The 19651-nt window shown below is 42.4% G+C and overlaps 1 protein-coding gene across 1 annotated transcript in view; it reads right to left on the bottom strand.

Moving 5' to 3' along the window:
* The window catches only part of LOC110157756 (multidrug resistance-associated protein 1-like), a 49090-nt gene that overhangs the window by 16595 nt on the left and 12844 nt on the right, over positions 1–19651 (bottom strand). The window contains 13 exon segments of the mRNA XM_055157956.1: positions 1–168; positions 598–774; positions 3625–3821; positions 3954–4041; positions 5850–5996; positions 7374–7577; positions 9740–9832; positions 10685–10846; positions 11460–11637; positions 12079–12270; positions 13540–13671; positions 18753–18814; positions 18896–19018. Coding sequence (XP_055013931.1) covers positions 1–168; positions 598–774; positions 3625–3821; positions 3954–4041; positions 5850–5996; positions 7374–7577; positions 9740–9832; positions 10685–10846; positions 11460–11637; positions 12079–12270; positions 13540–13671; positions 18753–18814; positions 18896–19018 — 1923 coding nt within the window.

Raw genomic sequence — 19651 nt, 5'->3', positions numbered from 1 at the left:
CTTGCCCCGGAGCAGCCCGTTGGGTCCAATGACTCTGTCAAAGATGTGCTGTCCCACGTGAGCGTCCACAGCCGACAGAGGGTCATCCAACAGGTAGATGTCGGACTTCCTGTAGACGGCTCGTGCCAGACTGATCCTCTGCCTCTGTCCCCCAGACAGGTTCAGGCCCTGGGCAACGGGAGCGAGACAGCATCCCTCAGGCATCCACAGACACACGTGCAGATATAAACTAGATCTCACTAGATCTCACTTTAGTTTTAGGCTTTACTGTTGTGCATGCAGAGCTCACCTGGCGCCCCCTGGAGGCTGCTGTGATGCTGCAGGACACAGGACACAGAGAAGGGACACTTTTGTCCTGAGGGCCGCTAACCCTCTTCATATTGTTTTAGTTTGGTGACTCTACTCCCTGAGCTGCACTTTTTGTTTGAATTTAAGCTTTCTCTCAAGTATCTCTCTTCTGTTATAAGTATCTCTTCTGTTGTAGTTTCCTGCTCCGTATGCTTAAATTGGGACAAATAAAGTGATCTTGACTTGAAACTAAGACAGCTGAGACTAGAAGTTATAGCAGCTAATCTGCTACTGATGTTGTGCTCTGACCTTCTCCCCTATTTCCGAACTGTCACCTGCAGGCAGCAGGTCCAGGTCGGGCAGCAGAGCACAAGCCTCCAGCACACGGTGGTACCAGCTCTCTGAGCGAGGAGCTCCAAACAAGATGTTCTCCTTCACCGAGGCGTTCAGCGTCCAGGCCTGCTGTGGGACCAAAGCCACCGATCCCTGCAACACAAGCTCAGTGTGAACACATCTCAGACTAACAAACTCAACACTTAAGCTTTGTTAGGTCATCAGGAAAACATGACCTATCAGTGTCCCCAGATAGATTTTTACTGATAACAACTGTAATGCTAATTTATTCCTCCATCCATCCATCCATTTTCTTCTGCTTATCTGGGGCCGGGTCGCGGTGGCAGCAGTCTAAGCAGGGACTCCCAGACTTCCTTCACCCCAGACACATCCTCCAGCTTCTCCGGGGGAACCCCGAGGCGTTCCCAGGCCAGCCAAGAGACATAGTCCCTCCAGCGTGTCCTGGGTCTTCCCCGGGGCCTCCTCCCAGTGGGACATGCCTGGAACACCTCCCGAGGGAGGCGCCCAGGAGGCATCCGGAACAGATGCCCGAGCCACCTCAACTGGCTCTTCTCGACGTGGAGGAGCAGCGGCTCTACTCCGAGCTCCTCCCGTGTGACTGAGCTCCTCACCCTATCTCTAAGGGAGCGCCCACCCACCCTGCGGAGGAAACTCATTTTGAGCGCTTGTATCCGTGATCTCGTCCTTTCGGTCACTACCCAGAGCTCATGACCATAGGTGAGAGTAGGAATGAAGACTGACTGGTAAATCGAGAGCTTCGCCTTTCGGCTCAGCTCCCGCTTCACCACAACGGTCCAATACAGCGACCGCATCACTGCCGAAGCTGCACCGATCGGCCTGTCAATCTCACGTTCCGTCCTTCCCTCATTCGTGAACAAGACCCCGAGATACTTGAACTCCTCCACTTGAGGCAAACACTCCCCACCCACCCGGAGAGGGCAAGTCACCTTTTTCCGGTCGAGAACCATGGCCTCGGACTTGGAAGAGCTGATCTTCATCCCAGCAGCTTCACACTCGGCTGCAAACCGCCCCAGTGCATGTTGAAAGTCCTGGTTTGATGGAGCCAACAGGACAACATCATCTGCGAACAACAGAGATGAGATCCTGTGGTCCCCAAACCGGACCCCCTCCGGCCCCTGACTGCGCCCAGAAATTCTGTCCATAAACACAATGAACTGAACCGGTGACAAAGGGCAGCCCTGGCGGAGTCCAACATGCACCGGGAACAGGTTTGACTTACTGCCGGCAATGCAAACACAGCTCCTGCTCCGGTCATACAGGGACTGGACAGCCCTTACCAAAGGGCCCCGGACCCCATACTCCCAGAGCACCCCCCACAGGACACCATGAGGGACACGGTTGAATGCCTTCTCCAAGTCCACAAAACACATGTGGACTGGTTGGGCAAACTCCCATGAACCTTCAAGCACCCGATGGAGAGTGTAGAGCTGGTCCAGTGTTCCACGGCCAGAACCAAAACCACACTGCTCCTCCTGAATCCGAGGTTCGACTATCGGCCGAATTCTCCTCTCCAGTACCCTGGCATAGACCTTACCGGGAAGGCTGAGAAGTGTGATCCCCCTATAGTTGGAACACACCCTCCGGTCCCCCTTCTTATACAGAGGGACCACCACCCCGGTTTGCCAGTCCAGAGGTACTGTCCCCGACCGCCACGCGATGTTGAAGAGGCGTGTCAGCCAAGACAGCCCTGCAACATCCAGAGACTTAAGGTACTCAGGACGGATCTCGTCCACCCCCGGAGCCTTGCCACCAAGGAGCTTTCCAACCACCTCAGTGACTTCGGCCAGGGTGATGGATGAGTCCGCCTCCAGGTCCCCAGCCTCGGCCTCCTCCTCGGAAGACATGACGGTGGGATTGAGGAGATCCTCAAAGTATTCCTTCCACTGCCGGACAACATCCCCAGTCGAGGTCAGCAGCTCTCCCCCCGCACTGTAAACAGTGTTGGTAAAGAACTGCTTCCCCCTCCTGAGGTGCCGGACAGTTTGCCAGAATCTCTTTGAGGCCGTCCAATAGTCCTCCTCCATGGCCTCCCCGAACTCCTCCGAGCTCCGAGTTTATGCCTCTTGGCACGCTTGGCCCACCGGTACCCATCAGCTGCCTCAGGAGTCCCACGAGCCAACAAGACCAGATAGGACTCCTTCTTCAGCTTGACGGCAACCCTTACTTCCGGTGTCCACCACCGGGTTCGGGGATTGCCGCCGCAACAGGCACCACAGACCTTACGCCCACAGTTACGAGCAGCCACATTGACAATAGAGGCCAAGAATGAAGCCCACTCAGACTCCATATCTCCAGCCTCCCCCGGAGGCTGAGAAATGGAGAGTCCAGCCCCTCTCAAGGAGTTGGGTTCCAGAGCCCAGACTGTGCGTGGAGGTGAGGCCGACTATATCTAGTCGGTTACGCTCAACCTCCCGCACAAGCTCAGGCTCCTTCCCCCCCAGCGAGGTGACATTTCATGTCCCCAGAGCTAGTTTCCATGTCCGGAGAACCGGTCGCTGAGGCCCCCGCCTTCGACTGCCGCCCAGATCTCTTTGCACCTCCCGCAGGTGGTGGGCCCACGGAAGGGCCCCGGTGACGCCATTCCGGGTGACATAACTGGCCTCTGATTAGAACTCATCATATGGGGCTTCTGAACCATTCTTCGTCTGATCCGTCCCCCAGGACCTGTTTGCCTTGGGTGACCCTACCAGGGGCATGAAGCCCCCGACAACATAGCTCCCGGGATCATTCGGGCACTCAAACCCCTCACCACGATAAGGTGACGGTTCAAGGAGGGGGGGTATTTATTCCTAAATACATAAATAGTGGACATGACATACCATTTATTTACATTATAATTTGGTGTTTTGATTCACAAGATGAGTATCCAGTCAGAAAGCAGAATGAGGGTCACATGACTGGCTCATTTAGTTTACCAGTTTCAATTCTGAAATCCAGTTAGTTTAAACTAAAAGTACTTACTCTGGTCCTGAGAGAGCCACTCCTCCTCTCCAGCTCCCCCAGGATGGCTGCCAGCAGAGAGGACTTCCCCGACCCAACCGGGCCCACCACAGCCACCAGGGCCCCCTGCTCCACCAGCACATTTATACTGCTCAGAGAGGGGGCGGAGCCAGTGGACCAGGAGAAGTATCCAGCATGCACTTCTACGGCTGGAGCATCTGAGGAGAGGACAGATGTGAGGAGGACTTACAGGGACACACAGTATGAGGACAGGAGAGGACAGTGTAAAGACTGCAGGAGAGACACTTTTGGGAGAGGGGCAGCAGACAGGAGAGGACAGCTCGTCGCACCTGCGCTGTACGCCAGTCTGGACACACTGTCTTCTTTCACCTCGTCTTGTTGTAGGAAGTGAGTGAGGCGTTTGAGAGAAACCAGGGCCTAAAGCAGAGGTCAGGAGGATTAGACTGGTGCACACTGCAGAGATATTCAGATACTGACAAAAACCAGAGGAGAGGTGTAATGAAGGAGTACAGAGGAGGACTCGGGTGTGCAGAGGAGGACTCGGGTGTGCAGAGGAGGACTCGGGTGTGCAGAGGAGGACTCGGGTGTGCAGAGGAGGACTCGGGTGTATAAATGTCGAAGCATAGGTTTGTTGTTTAATTAATTATTTCTATTTTGAGTGAAATTATTCATCAAATCATTTCTGATGTTTATTTGTCACCTTTCATTATATTTATAATATCTACAAATAAATGTCATTAAATAAAAACACACAGTACAAAGAAATCTCATGGACAAGTCTTATTGAAACCTGCCTGAAGAAATATTAAATATATGTAGTACCAATGTGCTAAAATATGGTTTTGTTAGAATATATATGTGTTTATTGTAGAAACGGGTGGTGTCGTAGCACAACCAGGACATACTGTGAAACTCAGCATGGGGTTCAGTGTCGACTATGTAGTGTTACTAACATTCTAATATTTAATGTAGTTAATGTAGCAGATGTAGTGTCCCAAATGCTGTCGAATTAGCCCTGTAAATACACCAGCTAGTAGTTTTAGTATTAGTTATACTAATGGTAAATGGACACATTTTTCCACCTTCCAGGCACTCAAAGTACTTTACAACAAGGAACCACTCACCCATTCACACACACATTCACACACCAGTGTACGCAGACACTAGGGGCAAGGTGGGTTAAGTGTCTTGCCCAAGGACACAACAACAGCATTCTTCTGTGGGAGCTGGAATCACACCAGCAACCTGTGGGTCAATGGATCTGACCGCTTAACCAATGATGTTTATGTCAAGAGTGGGATTTGAACCGCCAACCTTCAGATCAGTGCAGAGCTACTGCACTACTGTATTAAAGTTCAATAGCCGTAGCTGAATTGACAGGATGTACCAGACTGAATGATGGTCGTGGCACTGAAGAAACACTAATAAAAAATGTAATCACCAAAGCTGCAGATGATTGTTCAGTAACAGTAAACTTGAACGGACAAACAAAAGAGCAGCTTGTGATCCAGTGAACTCAGACGAAGGACATTCAGAAATTAGAAGAACTGTGCAGAAGCCCCAGCAGTTTTTTTTATTTTTTTATGTGATAACACAGAACCAGCTTCTGAACTAAGACAAACATCAACAATACAGTTAAATGATCGGCTGAATGAATGTGCCAAAAATCTTAATGATGGCAAACTTTTTTCGATAGTTCTTAAGCACAAACAGCACCATGAATGCTTCTATTTTAATGGGTCTATTTCTGAAATTAACCTATGCCAATATGTTGCATTTTATTTTAATTTTGCTCGTGTTTTTATTTCTACTTCCCATATGGTTATTGGGATACTTTTGGTTTCAAATTGCGAGAAAATGTAATGAATTTTGTGCAACATTAAATATATTTTGGTGTAAAATGTGTTGAATACCTGACATTGCATTACTGTATATGTATATATGTGCAATTTTGTGATTTATTCCATTAATTTTGATTAAGAACATGATGACTTACTGTCTTTTAGCTCATACTTATGTGAAATCAGTTGTTTGGTAGGCCATCTTGAAAAATGGCTGCCACGTTGAATATTTCAGGTGACTAATGGGTTTTTCTAAAAGAGCATGATGTTAGCTAAATGTATGAGAAATTTGATGCTTGTACCACAAACTGAACGATTCTTGTGGTTTGGAGACTTAATCTGCTCCACTAAGAGGTGCAGAGGAGGAGCTGCTGTGGCCTGTACCTGCGCCGCGGTGCTGATGGCGAACGGGAGCTGACTCAGTGGAGTCTTCAGGATGTTGATGAGAGCAGCAGACACAAAGATCTTCTGAGCATCCAGAACGTTACTCTGGTCCATCAGAACATAAACTGCAAACACGGTCAGCATCACCTGGAAAGACAGAGCGACGTCATCATATCATATTTTAGTGCTACAAATACAGTGAAGAAACATAACTATTGGCTATCGGCAAAAACACAGCAATGTCTGTGTGCTAAAATAGATCATAAGCTTCACTCATACGATGTGAAAATTGTTCACTTTATGTGACTTAAATGAATGGCTGTGGATGCATAAAGACATGTGCTGTTGACCAGTTTGTTGACCAAAAGCAAAAGCAATCAAGGCTATTAGGATTTGATCCAAACTGCATTCACAAGACTACACCTACACCTGCACAGGAGTTCATAAAACTACAATTTAAACAGAAATGCATAAGAAAACAGATCAACTCCCAAATCATCAGCTAACTCACACCACTTTCTCTGCTCTAGCCCCAAATCTTTATCATCTAAATCAGATAATAGGTCAGTAGGTCAATAGGTGAGCCCTGCCTTCCCTGGGGGCACCAAAGAGTCACTGGGGAAGTGCAACACACACTTAAAGAAAAAATAAAGATCCACATGCGTCCACATCTGCAGCAGTATTGATATCGGTAATCGTGCTTACGTGTTTAACTGTAAAATTATGTCGCCATGACAACCTACTCAGAGTTTGGAGCGTCACCTTTTTTGCCTCGTATACTCAACGTGGACCACAGACTAAACGAGGTCTAAACCAGGACTAAACCAGGACTACACCAGAACTAAACCAGGACTAAACTAGGACTAAACCAGGACTAAAACCAGATCTAAACCAGGTCTAAACCAGGACTAAACTAGGACTAAAATCAAAACTAAAACTAGGCCTAAACCAGGTCTAAATCAGTACTAAACCAGGACTAAACCAGAACTAAAACAGAACTAAAACCAGGAATAAACCAGGATTAAACCAGGACTAAAATCAGGGACTAAAACCAGGTCTAAACCCTCACCTAAATGAAATGATTGGTTGACTAATACACATTTTGGTTGGCTAAGACTCATCAACAGATTAAAGGACAAATGGACTAAAGGACTACAGTCCCAGACTGTAATGATAAGAGGTGGGAGGTGGGAAGCAGACAGCACATAGAGGCAGAGGGAGATACTGGACTCTTAGTTAATTTGTGCAGACTGATGTCAAAATGTGGGACATGAGACAACACCTGAGAAGATAAAGAGACACGCTGTGGCAATCCATAAAAGTCATCCTGGTGGAACGGATGGATCGCAGGTTTAGAGAGTCAGCAGAATGTTACTGGCTTAAAGGGGAAGAAGAGCCCCAAGGCTGAAGGCCACAGTTGCACACAGAGCGACTCTTTTTAACATAAAAGAAAACCCTTCATAATGATGATTGTATCTAAAATGTCAAAACAGCAGAAAGGAGAGAGCAGGCATCGTTGTTCACCAGGAAGGACGAGGAGGCAAAGGAGGCCAGAGACACACAGTAGAGGATCTGGGAGCTTCTCAGTGCGCCCAGTTCTCCCTCCCTCAGAGCCTCCACCCTCCTCTGGAACACCTCCTCCCAGGCGTAGAACTTCAGAATCTTCATCCCAGACACCATTTCCGTCATGAGTTTAATGCGGCCGTCCATGAAGGCCAGCTGCACCTCCTGAAAGAGCGTATACCACCACATGAAGACATTTCTATTGGTACTTTGCAGCTGATGTCATCAACATTCCCTGGGTGTGATGCAGCTTTATTAGACTTTAATCTGAGTTTTATTTTAACACCAGAAAGAGCTGACTTCATTGGAACTACAACAGGTGAGCTGATTTGTGATGTTAAACAAGTCTCTTTTCAGTGAGTTACTCCTACCTTTTTTTCTTTTTTGGAAAATCAAGCTCCTAAATAGGACCATGAACACGTATTGATCACAATGTATTGATCACAGCCTCATGAAAATATGCTGTTGAAATTCATTTTGTATTTTTACTTGAATTTTCAGACAATCTTAAAACTTTTTGACAGGGTTTGCTGATATGTGCATCGTGTCTCATTGGTATAGGGTGACCAGTCCCTATTTACCTGGGACAGTCCCCGTTTTGAGCCCTGTGTCCCCTGTCCCAGCAGATTTATCCAAAACCATTGGTTTTTCCCAGTATTATACAAGAAATGCCCCAGGTGTCGCTCTTTTTAACAAACTTGATCCCTGCCAACAGTAAAGAGAGACATACATTGACATCTGTTTAGGTAAAATACAGAACAGCTGCTTAAAAATGACCAAGACACAAAGAAAATGTGACCATACTAAAAAAAAATAAATAAATAAAGATAACTTGACTCGAATTTTAAAAGTTTTATCATGAGTTGAGTAAATTTCACTTGACATGTAAATGATCTGTAGTGGAACAAGACTTTTTGTACTTAAATCATTTCAACTTATACTGATATTGTTTTTTTTCCAGCGTATACTGACTCACTGACTGTTACTGCAGAACAATTTTCCTTAATTACGCATTCATTTCACAGTTTTATTAATACCAGTCATCCCAAATTGATGTGTTCCAGTTTTTGATTTTGAAAATCCGTACAACGGTTGCTGTTGAACATTCTACCATAGAGTTACACGTAGTATGAGGTCAAAACCCAAAGTATCAAAACCCACATTACGTTTCTGCTTGTGTACTAAAATTTCAAACTATTACAATATTAAGGAATAGTTATGATATTCGATACAGATTCTAGTACCATAATGATGAAAAAAAAAAAACAAAAAAACCCAGATACTTTGAAGTGACATCACGCTGGGGGTGTTTGAATATATTGTATGATGGAATCTTCATCAGTTACCGTAGTGCCACAGAATGCACAAGCCCTGCCAAAGAACTTTTAAGATAGTCCGAAAACTTTGAAAAAAAATACAAAACTGATATAAACTAACAATAACCAAAATATTGTGGTATCGTATCGTCAAAAGTCTCACAATAATATCGTGGGCTGTCACAATATATCGGATCATAAGTTTCTTTGCTTAAATACATGCTTTTATAGTAGCAACAGTCAATAAACTTAAGAACTACATATCTCGTGATTCATTTCAGTGCAGACAACATGAAGAAATGTGTTTTTTACTTGAATTCTTGGTATTATGACAGTAATAATTCACCTCAAAATCTTGTCAAGGTATTTTAAAAACAAAAAAGTGTCCCATCTTTAATTATTAGCTCTTCAAAATATGGCAATAAATATCGTACCATGAGATTCATATCTTGATGATATCGTATCATGAGACTTGGATATCGTCACATCCCTAATATAAACAACACAAAGGAGCCTGTGATCAATATGAGCATTCATGGTCATGTTTAAGAGTTTTATATTCAACAAAAAGGAAACTACAACTTCATGACATCAGAAGGTGTGAATTAGTTTGACTCATTTTTTCTCAACTTTTTGCTTTGAGTATTCTGTCATATTTTGTCCTTCTTATTACATTAACTTTAAATTATAAATGTAAAATGTTACGTCCCGACAGTTACTTTTACTTGCGTAGTAGTTTTCTCAAATACTTTTTTACTTTTACTAGCAATTTCCTTGGGCCACTATTTTGTAATTCTACTTGAGTAATATTTTGAAGTAACTTTACTGTTGCTTGAGAACAGTTTTGGCTACTCTACCACTCCTGTCATTGAAATAGATCAATTGGGTGCAGTATATTATGGTATAAAAGTGCAGAGTATCATCGTTGATATTTACAAGAGTACAACACTTCCATTATGTTCACAGTGACATCTGAGTAGTGTAAGTGCTGCGTCCTGTAGGGGGCACTACCTGTAGTTTAGTGCGCACGGTGGTGATGAAGCCGTTCAGAGGAAAGAGCAGAAGAACCACAGAGAGTCCAGCCAGAGCAGAGGGACCCAGCAACTGTGAGTCAACACAGCCCGTTACCATACACCAGTCACGTCTGACCAGCGTCACAACTGTGATTCCATTTGTCATTTATGTTTTAATAACAGTATTTGGTTCAAAGTTCATATTTTAAACACGCTCAGAAGAATTGACAAAAAAAATAAAATCCGAGCAGACAAACTAACAAGAAACATATTTCAGAACATGTTTGAGATCTAAACTACAGAGTTAGATGTTTCTATGCAGAAGAAAACTTCAAAAATTGCAGCCTTTGTGATCTGCTATGGCAAATGTGTCCTTAGGCAAGACACTTCACCCTCATTACCTAGTATCAAGTGGTGTGTGTGTAAATGTTGATGGATCAGCAGCCTTGCTTCCGTCAGTCTGCTCTAGGGCAGCTGTGGCTACAACAGAAGTTTTACACCACAGTGGAGAGTGAATGAATAAGAGCTTTGGCTGTCTTAAAAGAGGCTTTATAAATCCAATGGCTAATTCATTATTGGCACTACAAGATTCTTTCCACATAGCCATAATACTCAGACAAATATATACTCCAAACTAGTCTGGCTATATTTCAATTATAGGGAGTATTATACCTATGATTACATAGGCCAAGATAGCAAGGGCTGAGCAGGCAGTGAGTACAACACAGAAGTGCAATTTCTCCACCAATAACATGGTTCAAAACTCAGAAAAGTAGATTTTACACAAAATGCTCCATATTGTCATTAGCAGCAAATACTGTTTTTTGGCCACAGCAGCAAACTTACTCTAGCACAGTGTCTTGCTCAAGGATATAACATAAATATATCAAATACGTTTAAGCTGGTACCACCCTATCCTCGTGAACTGTGTTATAGCACATACCAGCCAGAGGAAGTAGAAGCAGAGAGCGATCTCCAGCGGAGCCGTCCAGATGCTGTTGATGTAGACCACTAGGTCCATGAGCTTCTGGACGTCTGCAGAAACCAGAGAGATGACCTCTCCAGCAGCACACTGTCTGCGCGCTCCACTGCTCATCACCAGGCACTGCAGGGGAACCAAGGAACCAAGCTCAGGAAATGCTCTTCAGCATATCCACAGGGTTGTAGAAGATCTGCTTGTGTCTGCTATATAGTGATAATTGATAACACCCATGAATCTTCATGTTATAATTTGAACATTTTTACATTTTAAATCACTATATTCATCTAAAAGGACGTCCACTGACTTGCCCGTGATGACGATGTTCATTTCGCCGTGAACATCATCACAACAACGCAGATCACACGAGTGACACTGCCATACTGATTTCTCAAAGCCTGATCCCGCATCAGTCGTAAAAACTGTTGTTGTGTCTTTAGGCAAGGCACTTCACCCTCATTGCCGAGTATGAAAGTGATGTGTGTGTGAGTGATGGTGGTGGTCGAAGGGGCCAGTGGTGCAGTAGTAGCTTATCACCACCGGGTGTGGAGTGAATGAATAATGCTCCGTAAAGCGTCTTAGAGTGTCCAAAAATTGCTGTATAAAACTGATTATTATTATCATTATTATTATTATTATTATTATTACTGCCACATCCTTCGCATCACTGAGGAGTGGACTTTGCACAGTGGCAGTGGGTCCATGCACTGAGACGCCGTGGCAGTGTAGTGTGCTCTACCTTCCTGTAGAGGAGGCCAGTGAGCGCAGTCTTCAGCCTCATGCCCACAGTGAAGCAGTGGTACATGTACTGGTGAAAGAGCAGAGACTGGAGGGAGGAGAGGAGGAAGAGGAGCACAGCAAACAGGATGCCCTTCCACATGGGGGCCGAAGAGTCACGCATGAAGCCCAGCAACAGACTGCAACACAAAACATGACATGTCGTGGTGAAAGAGCAGAGACTAGAGGGAGGAGAAGAAGAGAGGAGGAAGACGGGGGAGAGAAGGAAGAAAAGGAAGAAGAGGACAGGTACAGAGGAGAAGAAAAATAATGGTCCACATCTGTACACATCTGCAGCAGTACTGATTGTGCGTGCGTGTATTAGCTGTAAAATTATGTCACCATTCCGACAACCTACTCAGTGGACCGTACCTCTAAACCAGAACTAAAACCAGGACTAAACCAGAACTAAACCAGGTCTAAATCAGGACTAAAATCAGGGGTGCAGCAGGGCGGGGGAGCCTCCCCATTCACCCAATATGAAACCCCCAGCTGTAGAGTTTGGTGTGTGTAGGTGCTACTAGAAGCGATGATCCTTATGTCCCTATAAAACAAAGACACTATAGTCCCCTGTCCCTCACCTGAGCACTTGGGGCACAGTGAACATGGCGACGTCGTGTAGCAGCAGGCATACAGTCCCACACAGGAAGTACAGACCAAAGCTCTGAGCTGTGGTCCTCAGGAGGAGCAGGCTCAGGTTCTGCCTCAGCTCCTGACGCTGCAGGAGGTGGCTCTTCTCTGACACACCTCCACAGGGCTCCTCCAGTCCACGGCTGCAGCCAGGAGAACAGCAAACCATGATGATGCATCCAAAGGGAGGAGAGACTCAAAAATGAAACTGACACTAATTAAGCATTTTGAATTTGGTGATATGGTAGATATGTTAGCGGTTAATACTCCATAGAAATGTAATACTATACCCCCTCTTTAATATTTTTTACATTTCAATGACCTTTCAGTACGCTGGCCCACAGGGGCAAACGCACTGCAACAGCCCAATGCCAAACAGCTTCGAGTACAGAAATGATGCAAATTCACAAACTAACCTAAATTTAAATGAGGTACAAATGCAAATGAAAAAAAAAAGAGCTGCAAGAAACAAAGACAAATGTATCTTCATCAAATGTGCTGCAAATAGAGAAACAACGCAAAGCACAAAATGATGAAAACCAAGAAAACACCGAAAAACAAAAAATGCTGCATAAAAAGTCGCCACAACCTGCAGGGGGCGCTCTCAGTGTAACAGCTCAATGGAGAGAAACAGGATGGAGAGAGAGAAAGGCTCTGTCCATGAGAGAGACCAAAAACAGCCAACTGACGATAAATTACAGTCGGAACAAATTACTGTTACGCCTAATCGACATGCAAATATGTAGCCTTGTAAAGTCTGGTGTGAAATACAATCAAATAAACAACATGTGATGTACAGCGTTTTACAGAGACATTTTTATTCTTTATAAACACAGTATGTGAATATAATCAAATAAATAAAATACATTAAATACATTACCGTCACGTACATTGAGCTGGTACACTGACAGCGCCCCCTGCAGGTTGTGGTGACTCCTTATGCAGTGTTTTTCGTTTTCAGGTGTTTCTTGGTTTTTATCATTTTGCTCTTTGCATCATTTGTCTATTTATGGAGCATTTGATGATGATACATTTGTCTTTGTTTCTTGCAGCGTGATTTTTCCTTTGCCCCACATTCTTTGTTTGTGCCCCGTTTAAACTTGTGCTTGAGTTTGTGAATTTGCATCGTTTTTGTACTTGAAGCTGTTTCCTCTAAGAGATGCATTGGGCCGTTGCAGTGCTCTTTGCCCCCGTCGGCCACTGTATTTCAGAATGGATTCATAGCGTACAGAAGCTGACCAATAGGAGGAGTGGGTAGGGAAAAGTATCTGTCTGAGCACACAGGTGCATTGAATGTGAAAACTGTGAATGAGGACATGACGATTTCATATAACAGTAACAGATAACAGATGTGGCTTAGATCCTGATTTGATGAGCACCATAAGGCCCAGCTCTGGGGACATGTGCCTTACCTGCTCTCCTCCTCACGAGCTTTAGCCCACGTGTGCTCCACCTTGTGCATGATCTGTGCTGAAGTGTCCTGGAGCCTCAGAGCCCACAAGTCCATGGCCTGTAGGGGGCAGCGACAGCCCTTTAGCACCAGACTGAAATGCATACAAGACAAATTCCACTAGGCATGAAATCAATACATGTCAGAGGGTAAACTCTAGGGTACTAGAGCAGCAAAAATTTTAGTAAATTGTAATGAAGTAAAAGTACAGTTATATTCAGCAGACCTATTCTGTACTTTTAACCATGTTATAGATGTTTCCTTCTCATTTACTTTCTGAAGTTGCATTTGGAATGTTTGCACGTTTGAGCAATCTTCAATCAGTTATGGCAAAGGACAATTCAGTATGTCAAATGTTTATTTTGAATTTCTCCTTTGCCATGGATTCTATCTGGACGACTGAGGGATTCTACACACATTTTTAATCAATTATTTTTTTGCATATAAACTCCAGATTTCACTGCCACCGCTACACACTACTGTTCTGTACTTACTTCATACTACAATTTTATTTTCTTAATCAGTGATACACATAGGATTCAAATAACATAATTATCCACAGGTGTCGTAGATTATAACTTAACTAGTAGTAGTAGAGGTAGTAGTAGTAGTTTATTGTTTGTGGTTATTTTGCAGCACTACAAAAGAAAACAAAACATTTTTTTTTTTTTTTACTTCAGCCTAAATCCTTTGGATCATGACCGAAAGGGTTTAGGCTGATGCATAACCCCAATGACAATGGACACGTTTACATGATGTTTTTTGATTCCGATTTAATTATTCTGAATTAATTAATTCGGAATCAAATTATTCTCCTTTGAGTTTACATGCAAATAATAATTCCGAATTAAGGTTTACATGGAAAACATGTTAAATCAGCTTTATTTACTTCCGCCCAACGTCTGGGGATGGAGAAGGTTTCTGATTGGACAGAGACACGAATGTATTTACGCCAACCAGAAGAAAACACACACTTGAGCTGCTACCGTCTTTTTTGTCATCTCGGTTTGTTGTTCTGTGTGGGGATGTACCACTGTTCCCCAGTTTGTATGGGCTGGGGAACAGTCCGAACCCAGACTTCTGAACCAGCGGGAGCAGCTCTGGTTCAGGTTGGGCCCAGATGAGCTGGAGTGGGGAGTGGTGTTAGGAGCCTCGGCCTGAGAAGTGTTTTCCCTGGGGAAGAACTAAGCGCACAGAGGACGGATGCTCAACAACATATAACCAACCAAACAGAATTCTCGCTTCTGTCCGGATGTTTTGCACCACCTCAGTACCAGCCGCAGTCCTGGAGCACAGAGGACAGGAGCAGCCACAGCACATTCTCACTTTCGCCGCACGGGTCCACTGGTCTTACTCGCCCCCGTCTGGACCAGCACATGGAGGACGGAGCCTATGGACCTGTCTGACCAACCTGCTCAGAGGACGACACAAGACCAAGGACGAGCTGCGTGCTATGGTGAGTGCTTCTGTGTATTTACTGCTGTTACGTGATCTCAGAGCTTCTGCTCCGGGCTGATGTGGTGAGTTGTGTAAAGTTCTAGGCCACATGTTGCTGTTTTATGACCTCATGATGATAAGTTGGGATGAGGACGGCTCGCGGTGTTAACGGGGAACCTCAGTACCTTTAGCAATTACACAGGCACCGGGAAACAGAGATTCGGGGACACAAACATGATACAAACTTTTTTTCACCATGTTGCAGTGCGTCATCGCGTCAGAAGCGTGAGCTAACGTGCATGCGCTGAATGACCGGAATTATTTTTTAAGCGGATTTAAAACATTTTTTTATTTATTTATTTAATTTTTTTATTAATCAATGCTGGCAATACAAAATACATTGTGTCAACGGTGCAAATGTATGACTGTGTATGTACTTTTTTAACAATAAAATAAAATAATTTATTGTAATGGCTTGTTTAGGTTTAATGTGACGTAAGGATCTGTTAAATTGCAAAAAATCATGACGATATACATTGAACAAGACTTTTATATTTGAGAATTTGCATTTATGAATAAATTGATTGGTTAGAAATAAACAAGAATTATACAACAGTTCCTTTTTGTTTCAAAATGACTCCATATTTTATATCTTTATAAAGTTACGTTTGTTAAATCTGTGTCATATTCCACCATCCATATTTGGAATGAGGCCCAAAACTTTCTAATATGGCAACAATAAAAGAACAAATGTTCCACAGTTTCTATTTCACTGTTACATTCATGTCTCCATATTAAAACGTTTTCAAGAATTCATTACAGGGGTAAATATAATTTCAAATTTTAAAGTGAGTTTCTTTGGCTTTAGGGGAGATTGGAAATGAGAGATAATTAGTTCAATTTTTTTAATGATATAAACTGGAAAGTCTTTAAGTACATGAATTCTTTTTAATGGGAGATGACACAATTTGGTAGTAATAATGTTTCTTATTATTTTATTTGAACAGTTTTTGTCTTTAAATTCACATTCATCTCTGGTGAGTAAAGGGAATTTTGGTGTAATTTTATCGTATCTCAACATGCCACTAACTAGATTTAATAATTCTAATGGGAGAGCTTTGATGATTATATTGCCTTTTTCAGAATTGTAAATCATATTTCTTCATAAGATTTGCATGGTTAATAAGGTTCCCATTAGAATTTGTTAAATGTGAAATGGACCAAATCCCCTTTCTCCCCCAGTCCTCATAATAAATAGATTTTCTTTTGGAAAGAATACATCTGTTGTTCCAGATAGGTACATTATGTGGTGTGAAATTGTGTGTGTGTGTGTGTGCGTGTGCGTGTGTGTGTGTGTGTGCGTGTGCGTGTGTATGCCATCTTCCAGTTTAAAAGGACATGTTGGTGGAGTGTTGATAATCTGAGTGGTAATTTAGAGGTAGAGAAGTCACAGGTGAGCAGATACTCAATGCCACCACAGTCTAAGAACATTTTGGAAGGGATATGAAACCAGAACTTGTCTATATTATTTATAAAGTTTTGCAACCATTTTAATTTTAGCATTCCATTTACAGCTTCAGAAGCAATGACATTTAGACCACCATCTACCATTGGCTTTACTGCATCATTTTTTCTTATATAGTGATGTTTATTTTTCCATATAAAGTTGAACATTTACATGATCGCGGAATAAATTAATTCCACTTTAAAATCAGAATAAACCACCCACTTAATTCAGATTTGAGTTCAATTCCAAATAAGTTTAATTCTGAATAATCATTAGGAATTAAGCATTTACATGGTCTTTTTAAATCGGAATTAATTTGTATTCCGAATTAAATTATTTTTAATCGGAATTAAAGCTTTCGAGGCAAATGACAGAATTCCAAGAAAGAAATGTATTCACTCCATTATTTCATCTATATTTACAGTCATATTTTCTGATTTCTATTTTCTTTAAGCATTTCATATTTCTCTAGGGTAAAGTTATCTGGCCTTTCAAAGATATTCTTTGATACTGTCAAAATTTGCATATAAGGTACGACTGTTGAAGAGAATTATTGATAGGGTGTGTGTCTGGTTTGTTGTATAAGTTTGTGTCTTAATAGTACATTACACTCATCGTTAAAATGTTGATAGAAATTTGCATCAGGATCAACCTCATCTAATTGATTCAACTATATATTCAGTTATAGAGAAGACACAAGTACAACACACGCATCAAGAATCTCGGACTTCCAGTCACTGCGCAATTCATACTGGGAAGGATTTTCCAAAAAAGTGATCATCAAACCTCCATGTTTGTTTCCCAGTGGGATGTGTCTATTGACAAAGTCGATCTTTTCAAGTCTTTTGTACCATATCACTTTTGTTTCTGGTTCTGATATTGTCATATTTTAGTTTTGGGATTCAGACATTGTAATTGTGTGGTTGTTGGATCCTAACAGCGGAAAACAGCTCGAGAAATGTGTTTGTGAACTCCATAAATGCAAAAGTGAATCAGGTGTGTGTGACTGCAAACCTCTGTTCAAACTGTTTCTCTTCCCAACGGAATTGAAAAATAGTGAAAGGTGAAGGTGATGAGCAGGACTGATCCACAGGAAGAACCAAAAAGGAAACATTTGACTGACTAAATCATCCCAATTTTGCAGTGAACATTTTGTATGTGGAGCAACATCAAAGTGGGATCCCATTTGTTAATGGAGAGGAGCAGAAGACAAACAGACTGAGCTGCACATTCTTGTTCTTGTGGTTTTACAGCAACATCATGTCTTGGTCTCTTTGCAGTGGAAGGTGTTTCTTGGTGAACAGTTGGTGCCTTTCGCTTTGGCGTTGACTTTTTAAATCCATAACCAAGACTGAGTGACGGATCGGGCTTTTACTTTGATGGCGCTGCACATACAAAATATTTGCTACAAAATTGGGATGATTTAGTCAGTCAAAGGCTTCCTTTTTCATCTTTCCTGTGGATCAATCCTGCCCATCACCTTCACCTTTCACTATTTTTCAATTCCGTTGGGAAGAGAAACAGTTTGAACAGAGGTTTGCAGTCACACACACCTGATTAACTTTTTGCATTTATGGAGTTCACAATCACATTTCTCGAGCTGTTTTCCGCTGTTAGGATCCAACAACCACACAATTAACGATGTCCGAATCCCAAAACTAAAATATGACAATATCAGAAGCAGAAACAAAAGTGATATGGTTCAAAAGACTTGAAAAGATCGACTTTGACAATAGACACATCCCACTGGGAAACAAACATGGAGGTTTGATGCTCACTTTTTTGGAAAATCCTTCCCAGTATGAATTGTGCAATGACCAGAAGTCAGAGATTCTTGATGTGTGTATAGGTCTGCTTTCAGGAAGAGGCACACATTTAGTGATTAAAGAAATGGCTCAGTTAAGAGAAGATTTTACAGAGCTATAAAAAAAAACATGATGTAAAATAATGCACTGCAACATCACAATCGTGAAGTGACTTAGTACAGACAGCAAAAAAAAAATAAACAAAATAAACAGGGGTGAGAGGCTGGGGGTCTTTCAGAGTGTCAAAAGTGAAACTTATGATGTTGGAAACTTATAATTTGGAGAATAAAGCATTTTCAAAACAATAAAAGGTTACATGTTATGAGCAGTTAATACCTTATAGTAATGTAATCTCTCTGCATGTTTTAGTACAAAGATATTAAACTTTAACACAAAGACATGTCGTGGTTTTGTAGTTAATTTTACCTGCTGAACCAGAAGAAGAAGAACTGTGAGAGGAAAGAGGCGCCCTCTTCAGGACATTTCCTCTACAACAACAAACATTACAGATGAAGCTTGTTTCATTTCACTGGTTATTTTTCTATTATTTCTTTCTGTCTCCAACTCACCAGACAGGGGCGGGTTTTGCTGATGGGCTGGTGATCGGAGAAGCAGGTGAGGAGCATCTGAACAAACTGAAGCAGAACCACCAAGAAGAGCACTGTGAAGCGGACCGGGTCAGAAGAGAAGCTCTGAGGACCACACAACAGTACACTATAACACAGCTTCAGAAAGAATAATAATGCAGTCAAACGTTTGGACACACTTTCACTCAGTGTTTTTTTTTTTTTTTTTCCTTTATTCTCATGACTACTTCATGAACAGTGTTGGGAAGGTGACTTTTAAAATGTATTCCCTTACAGATTACAGATTACATAGCCCAAAATGTAGTTTGTAACGTAACCCATTAAATTACTTAAAATGAGTAACGTAATCTGAATACTTTGGATTACTTGATATTGTTATGCTTTTTAAAACTACATGAATGTACCAACCACATCCTGAAAATTCATGTTTGTTCTCTTCAAATTGTCTGTTGAGTCCAAGTCTCCATGAACAGATTTTATTTTACTGTAGAGAAGAAAAGATGAGGATCTGAACATAAGATGTTTTGTTTTATCTGCTAAAAGAAAATAAGAAGACCAGTCTTTACTTAAACATATTAAAAATATTATTGATAGAAAAACTGCCTGAAATTATGTTCACCTACTGTTAAGTGTCATACTGTTTAGACCTGGTTTAGATCTGGTTTAGTCCTAGTTTAGACCTGGTTTAGACCTGTTTTAGACCTGTTTTAAACCTGGTTTAGACCTGGTTTAGACCTG

Source organism: Boleophthalmus pectinirostris, unplaced genomic scaffold, assembly GCF_026225935.1.
Source record: "Boleophthalmus pectinirostris isolate CB_2022bp ecotype Guang Dong unplaced genomic scaffold, ASM2622593v1 HiC_scaffold_22, whole genome shotgun sequence".
Lineage (NCBI taxonomy): Eukaryota > Metazoa > Chordata > Actinopteri > Gobiiformes > Gobiidae > Boleophthalmus > Boleophthalmus pectinirostris.
The sequence above is the reverse complement of the archived record's forward strand: the minus strand, read 5'-3'. Positions and strand labels throughout refer to the sequence as shown.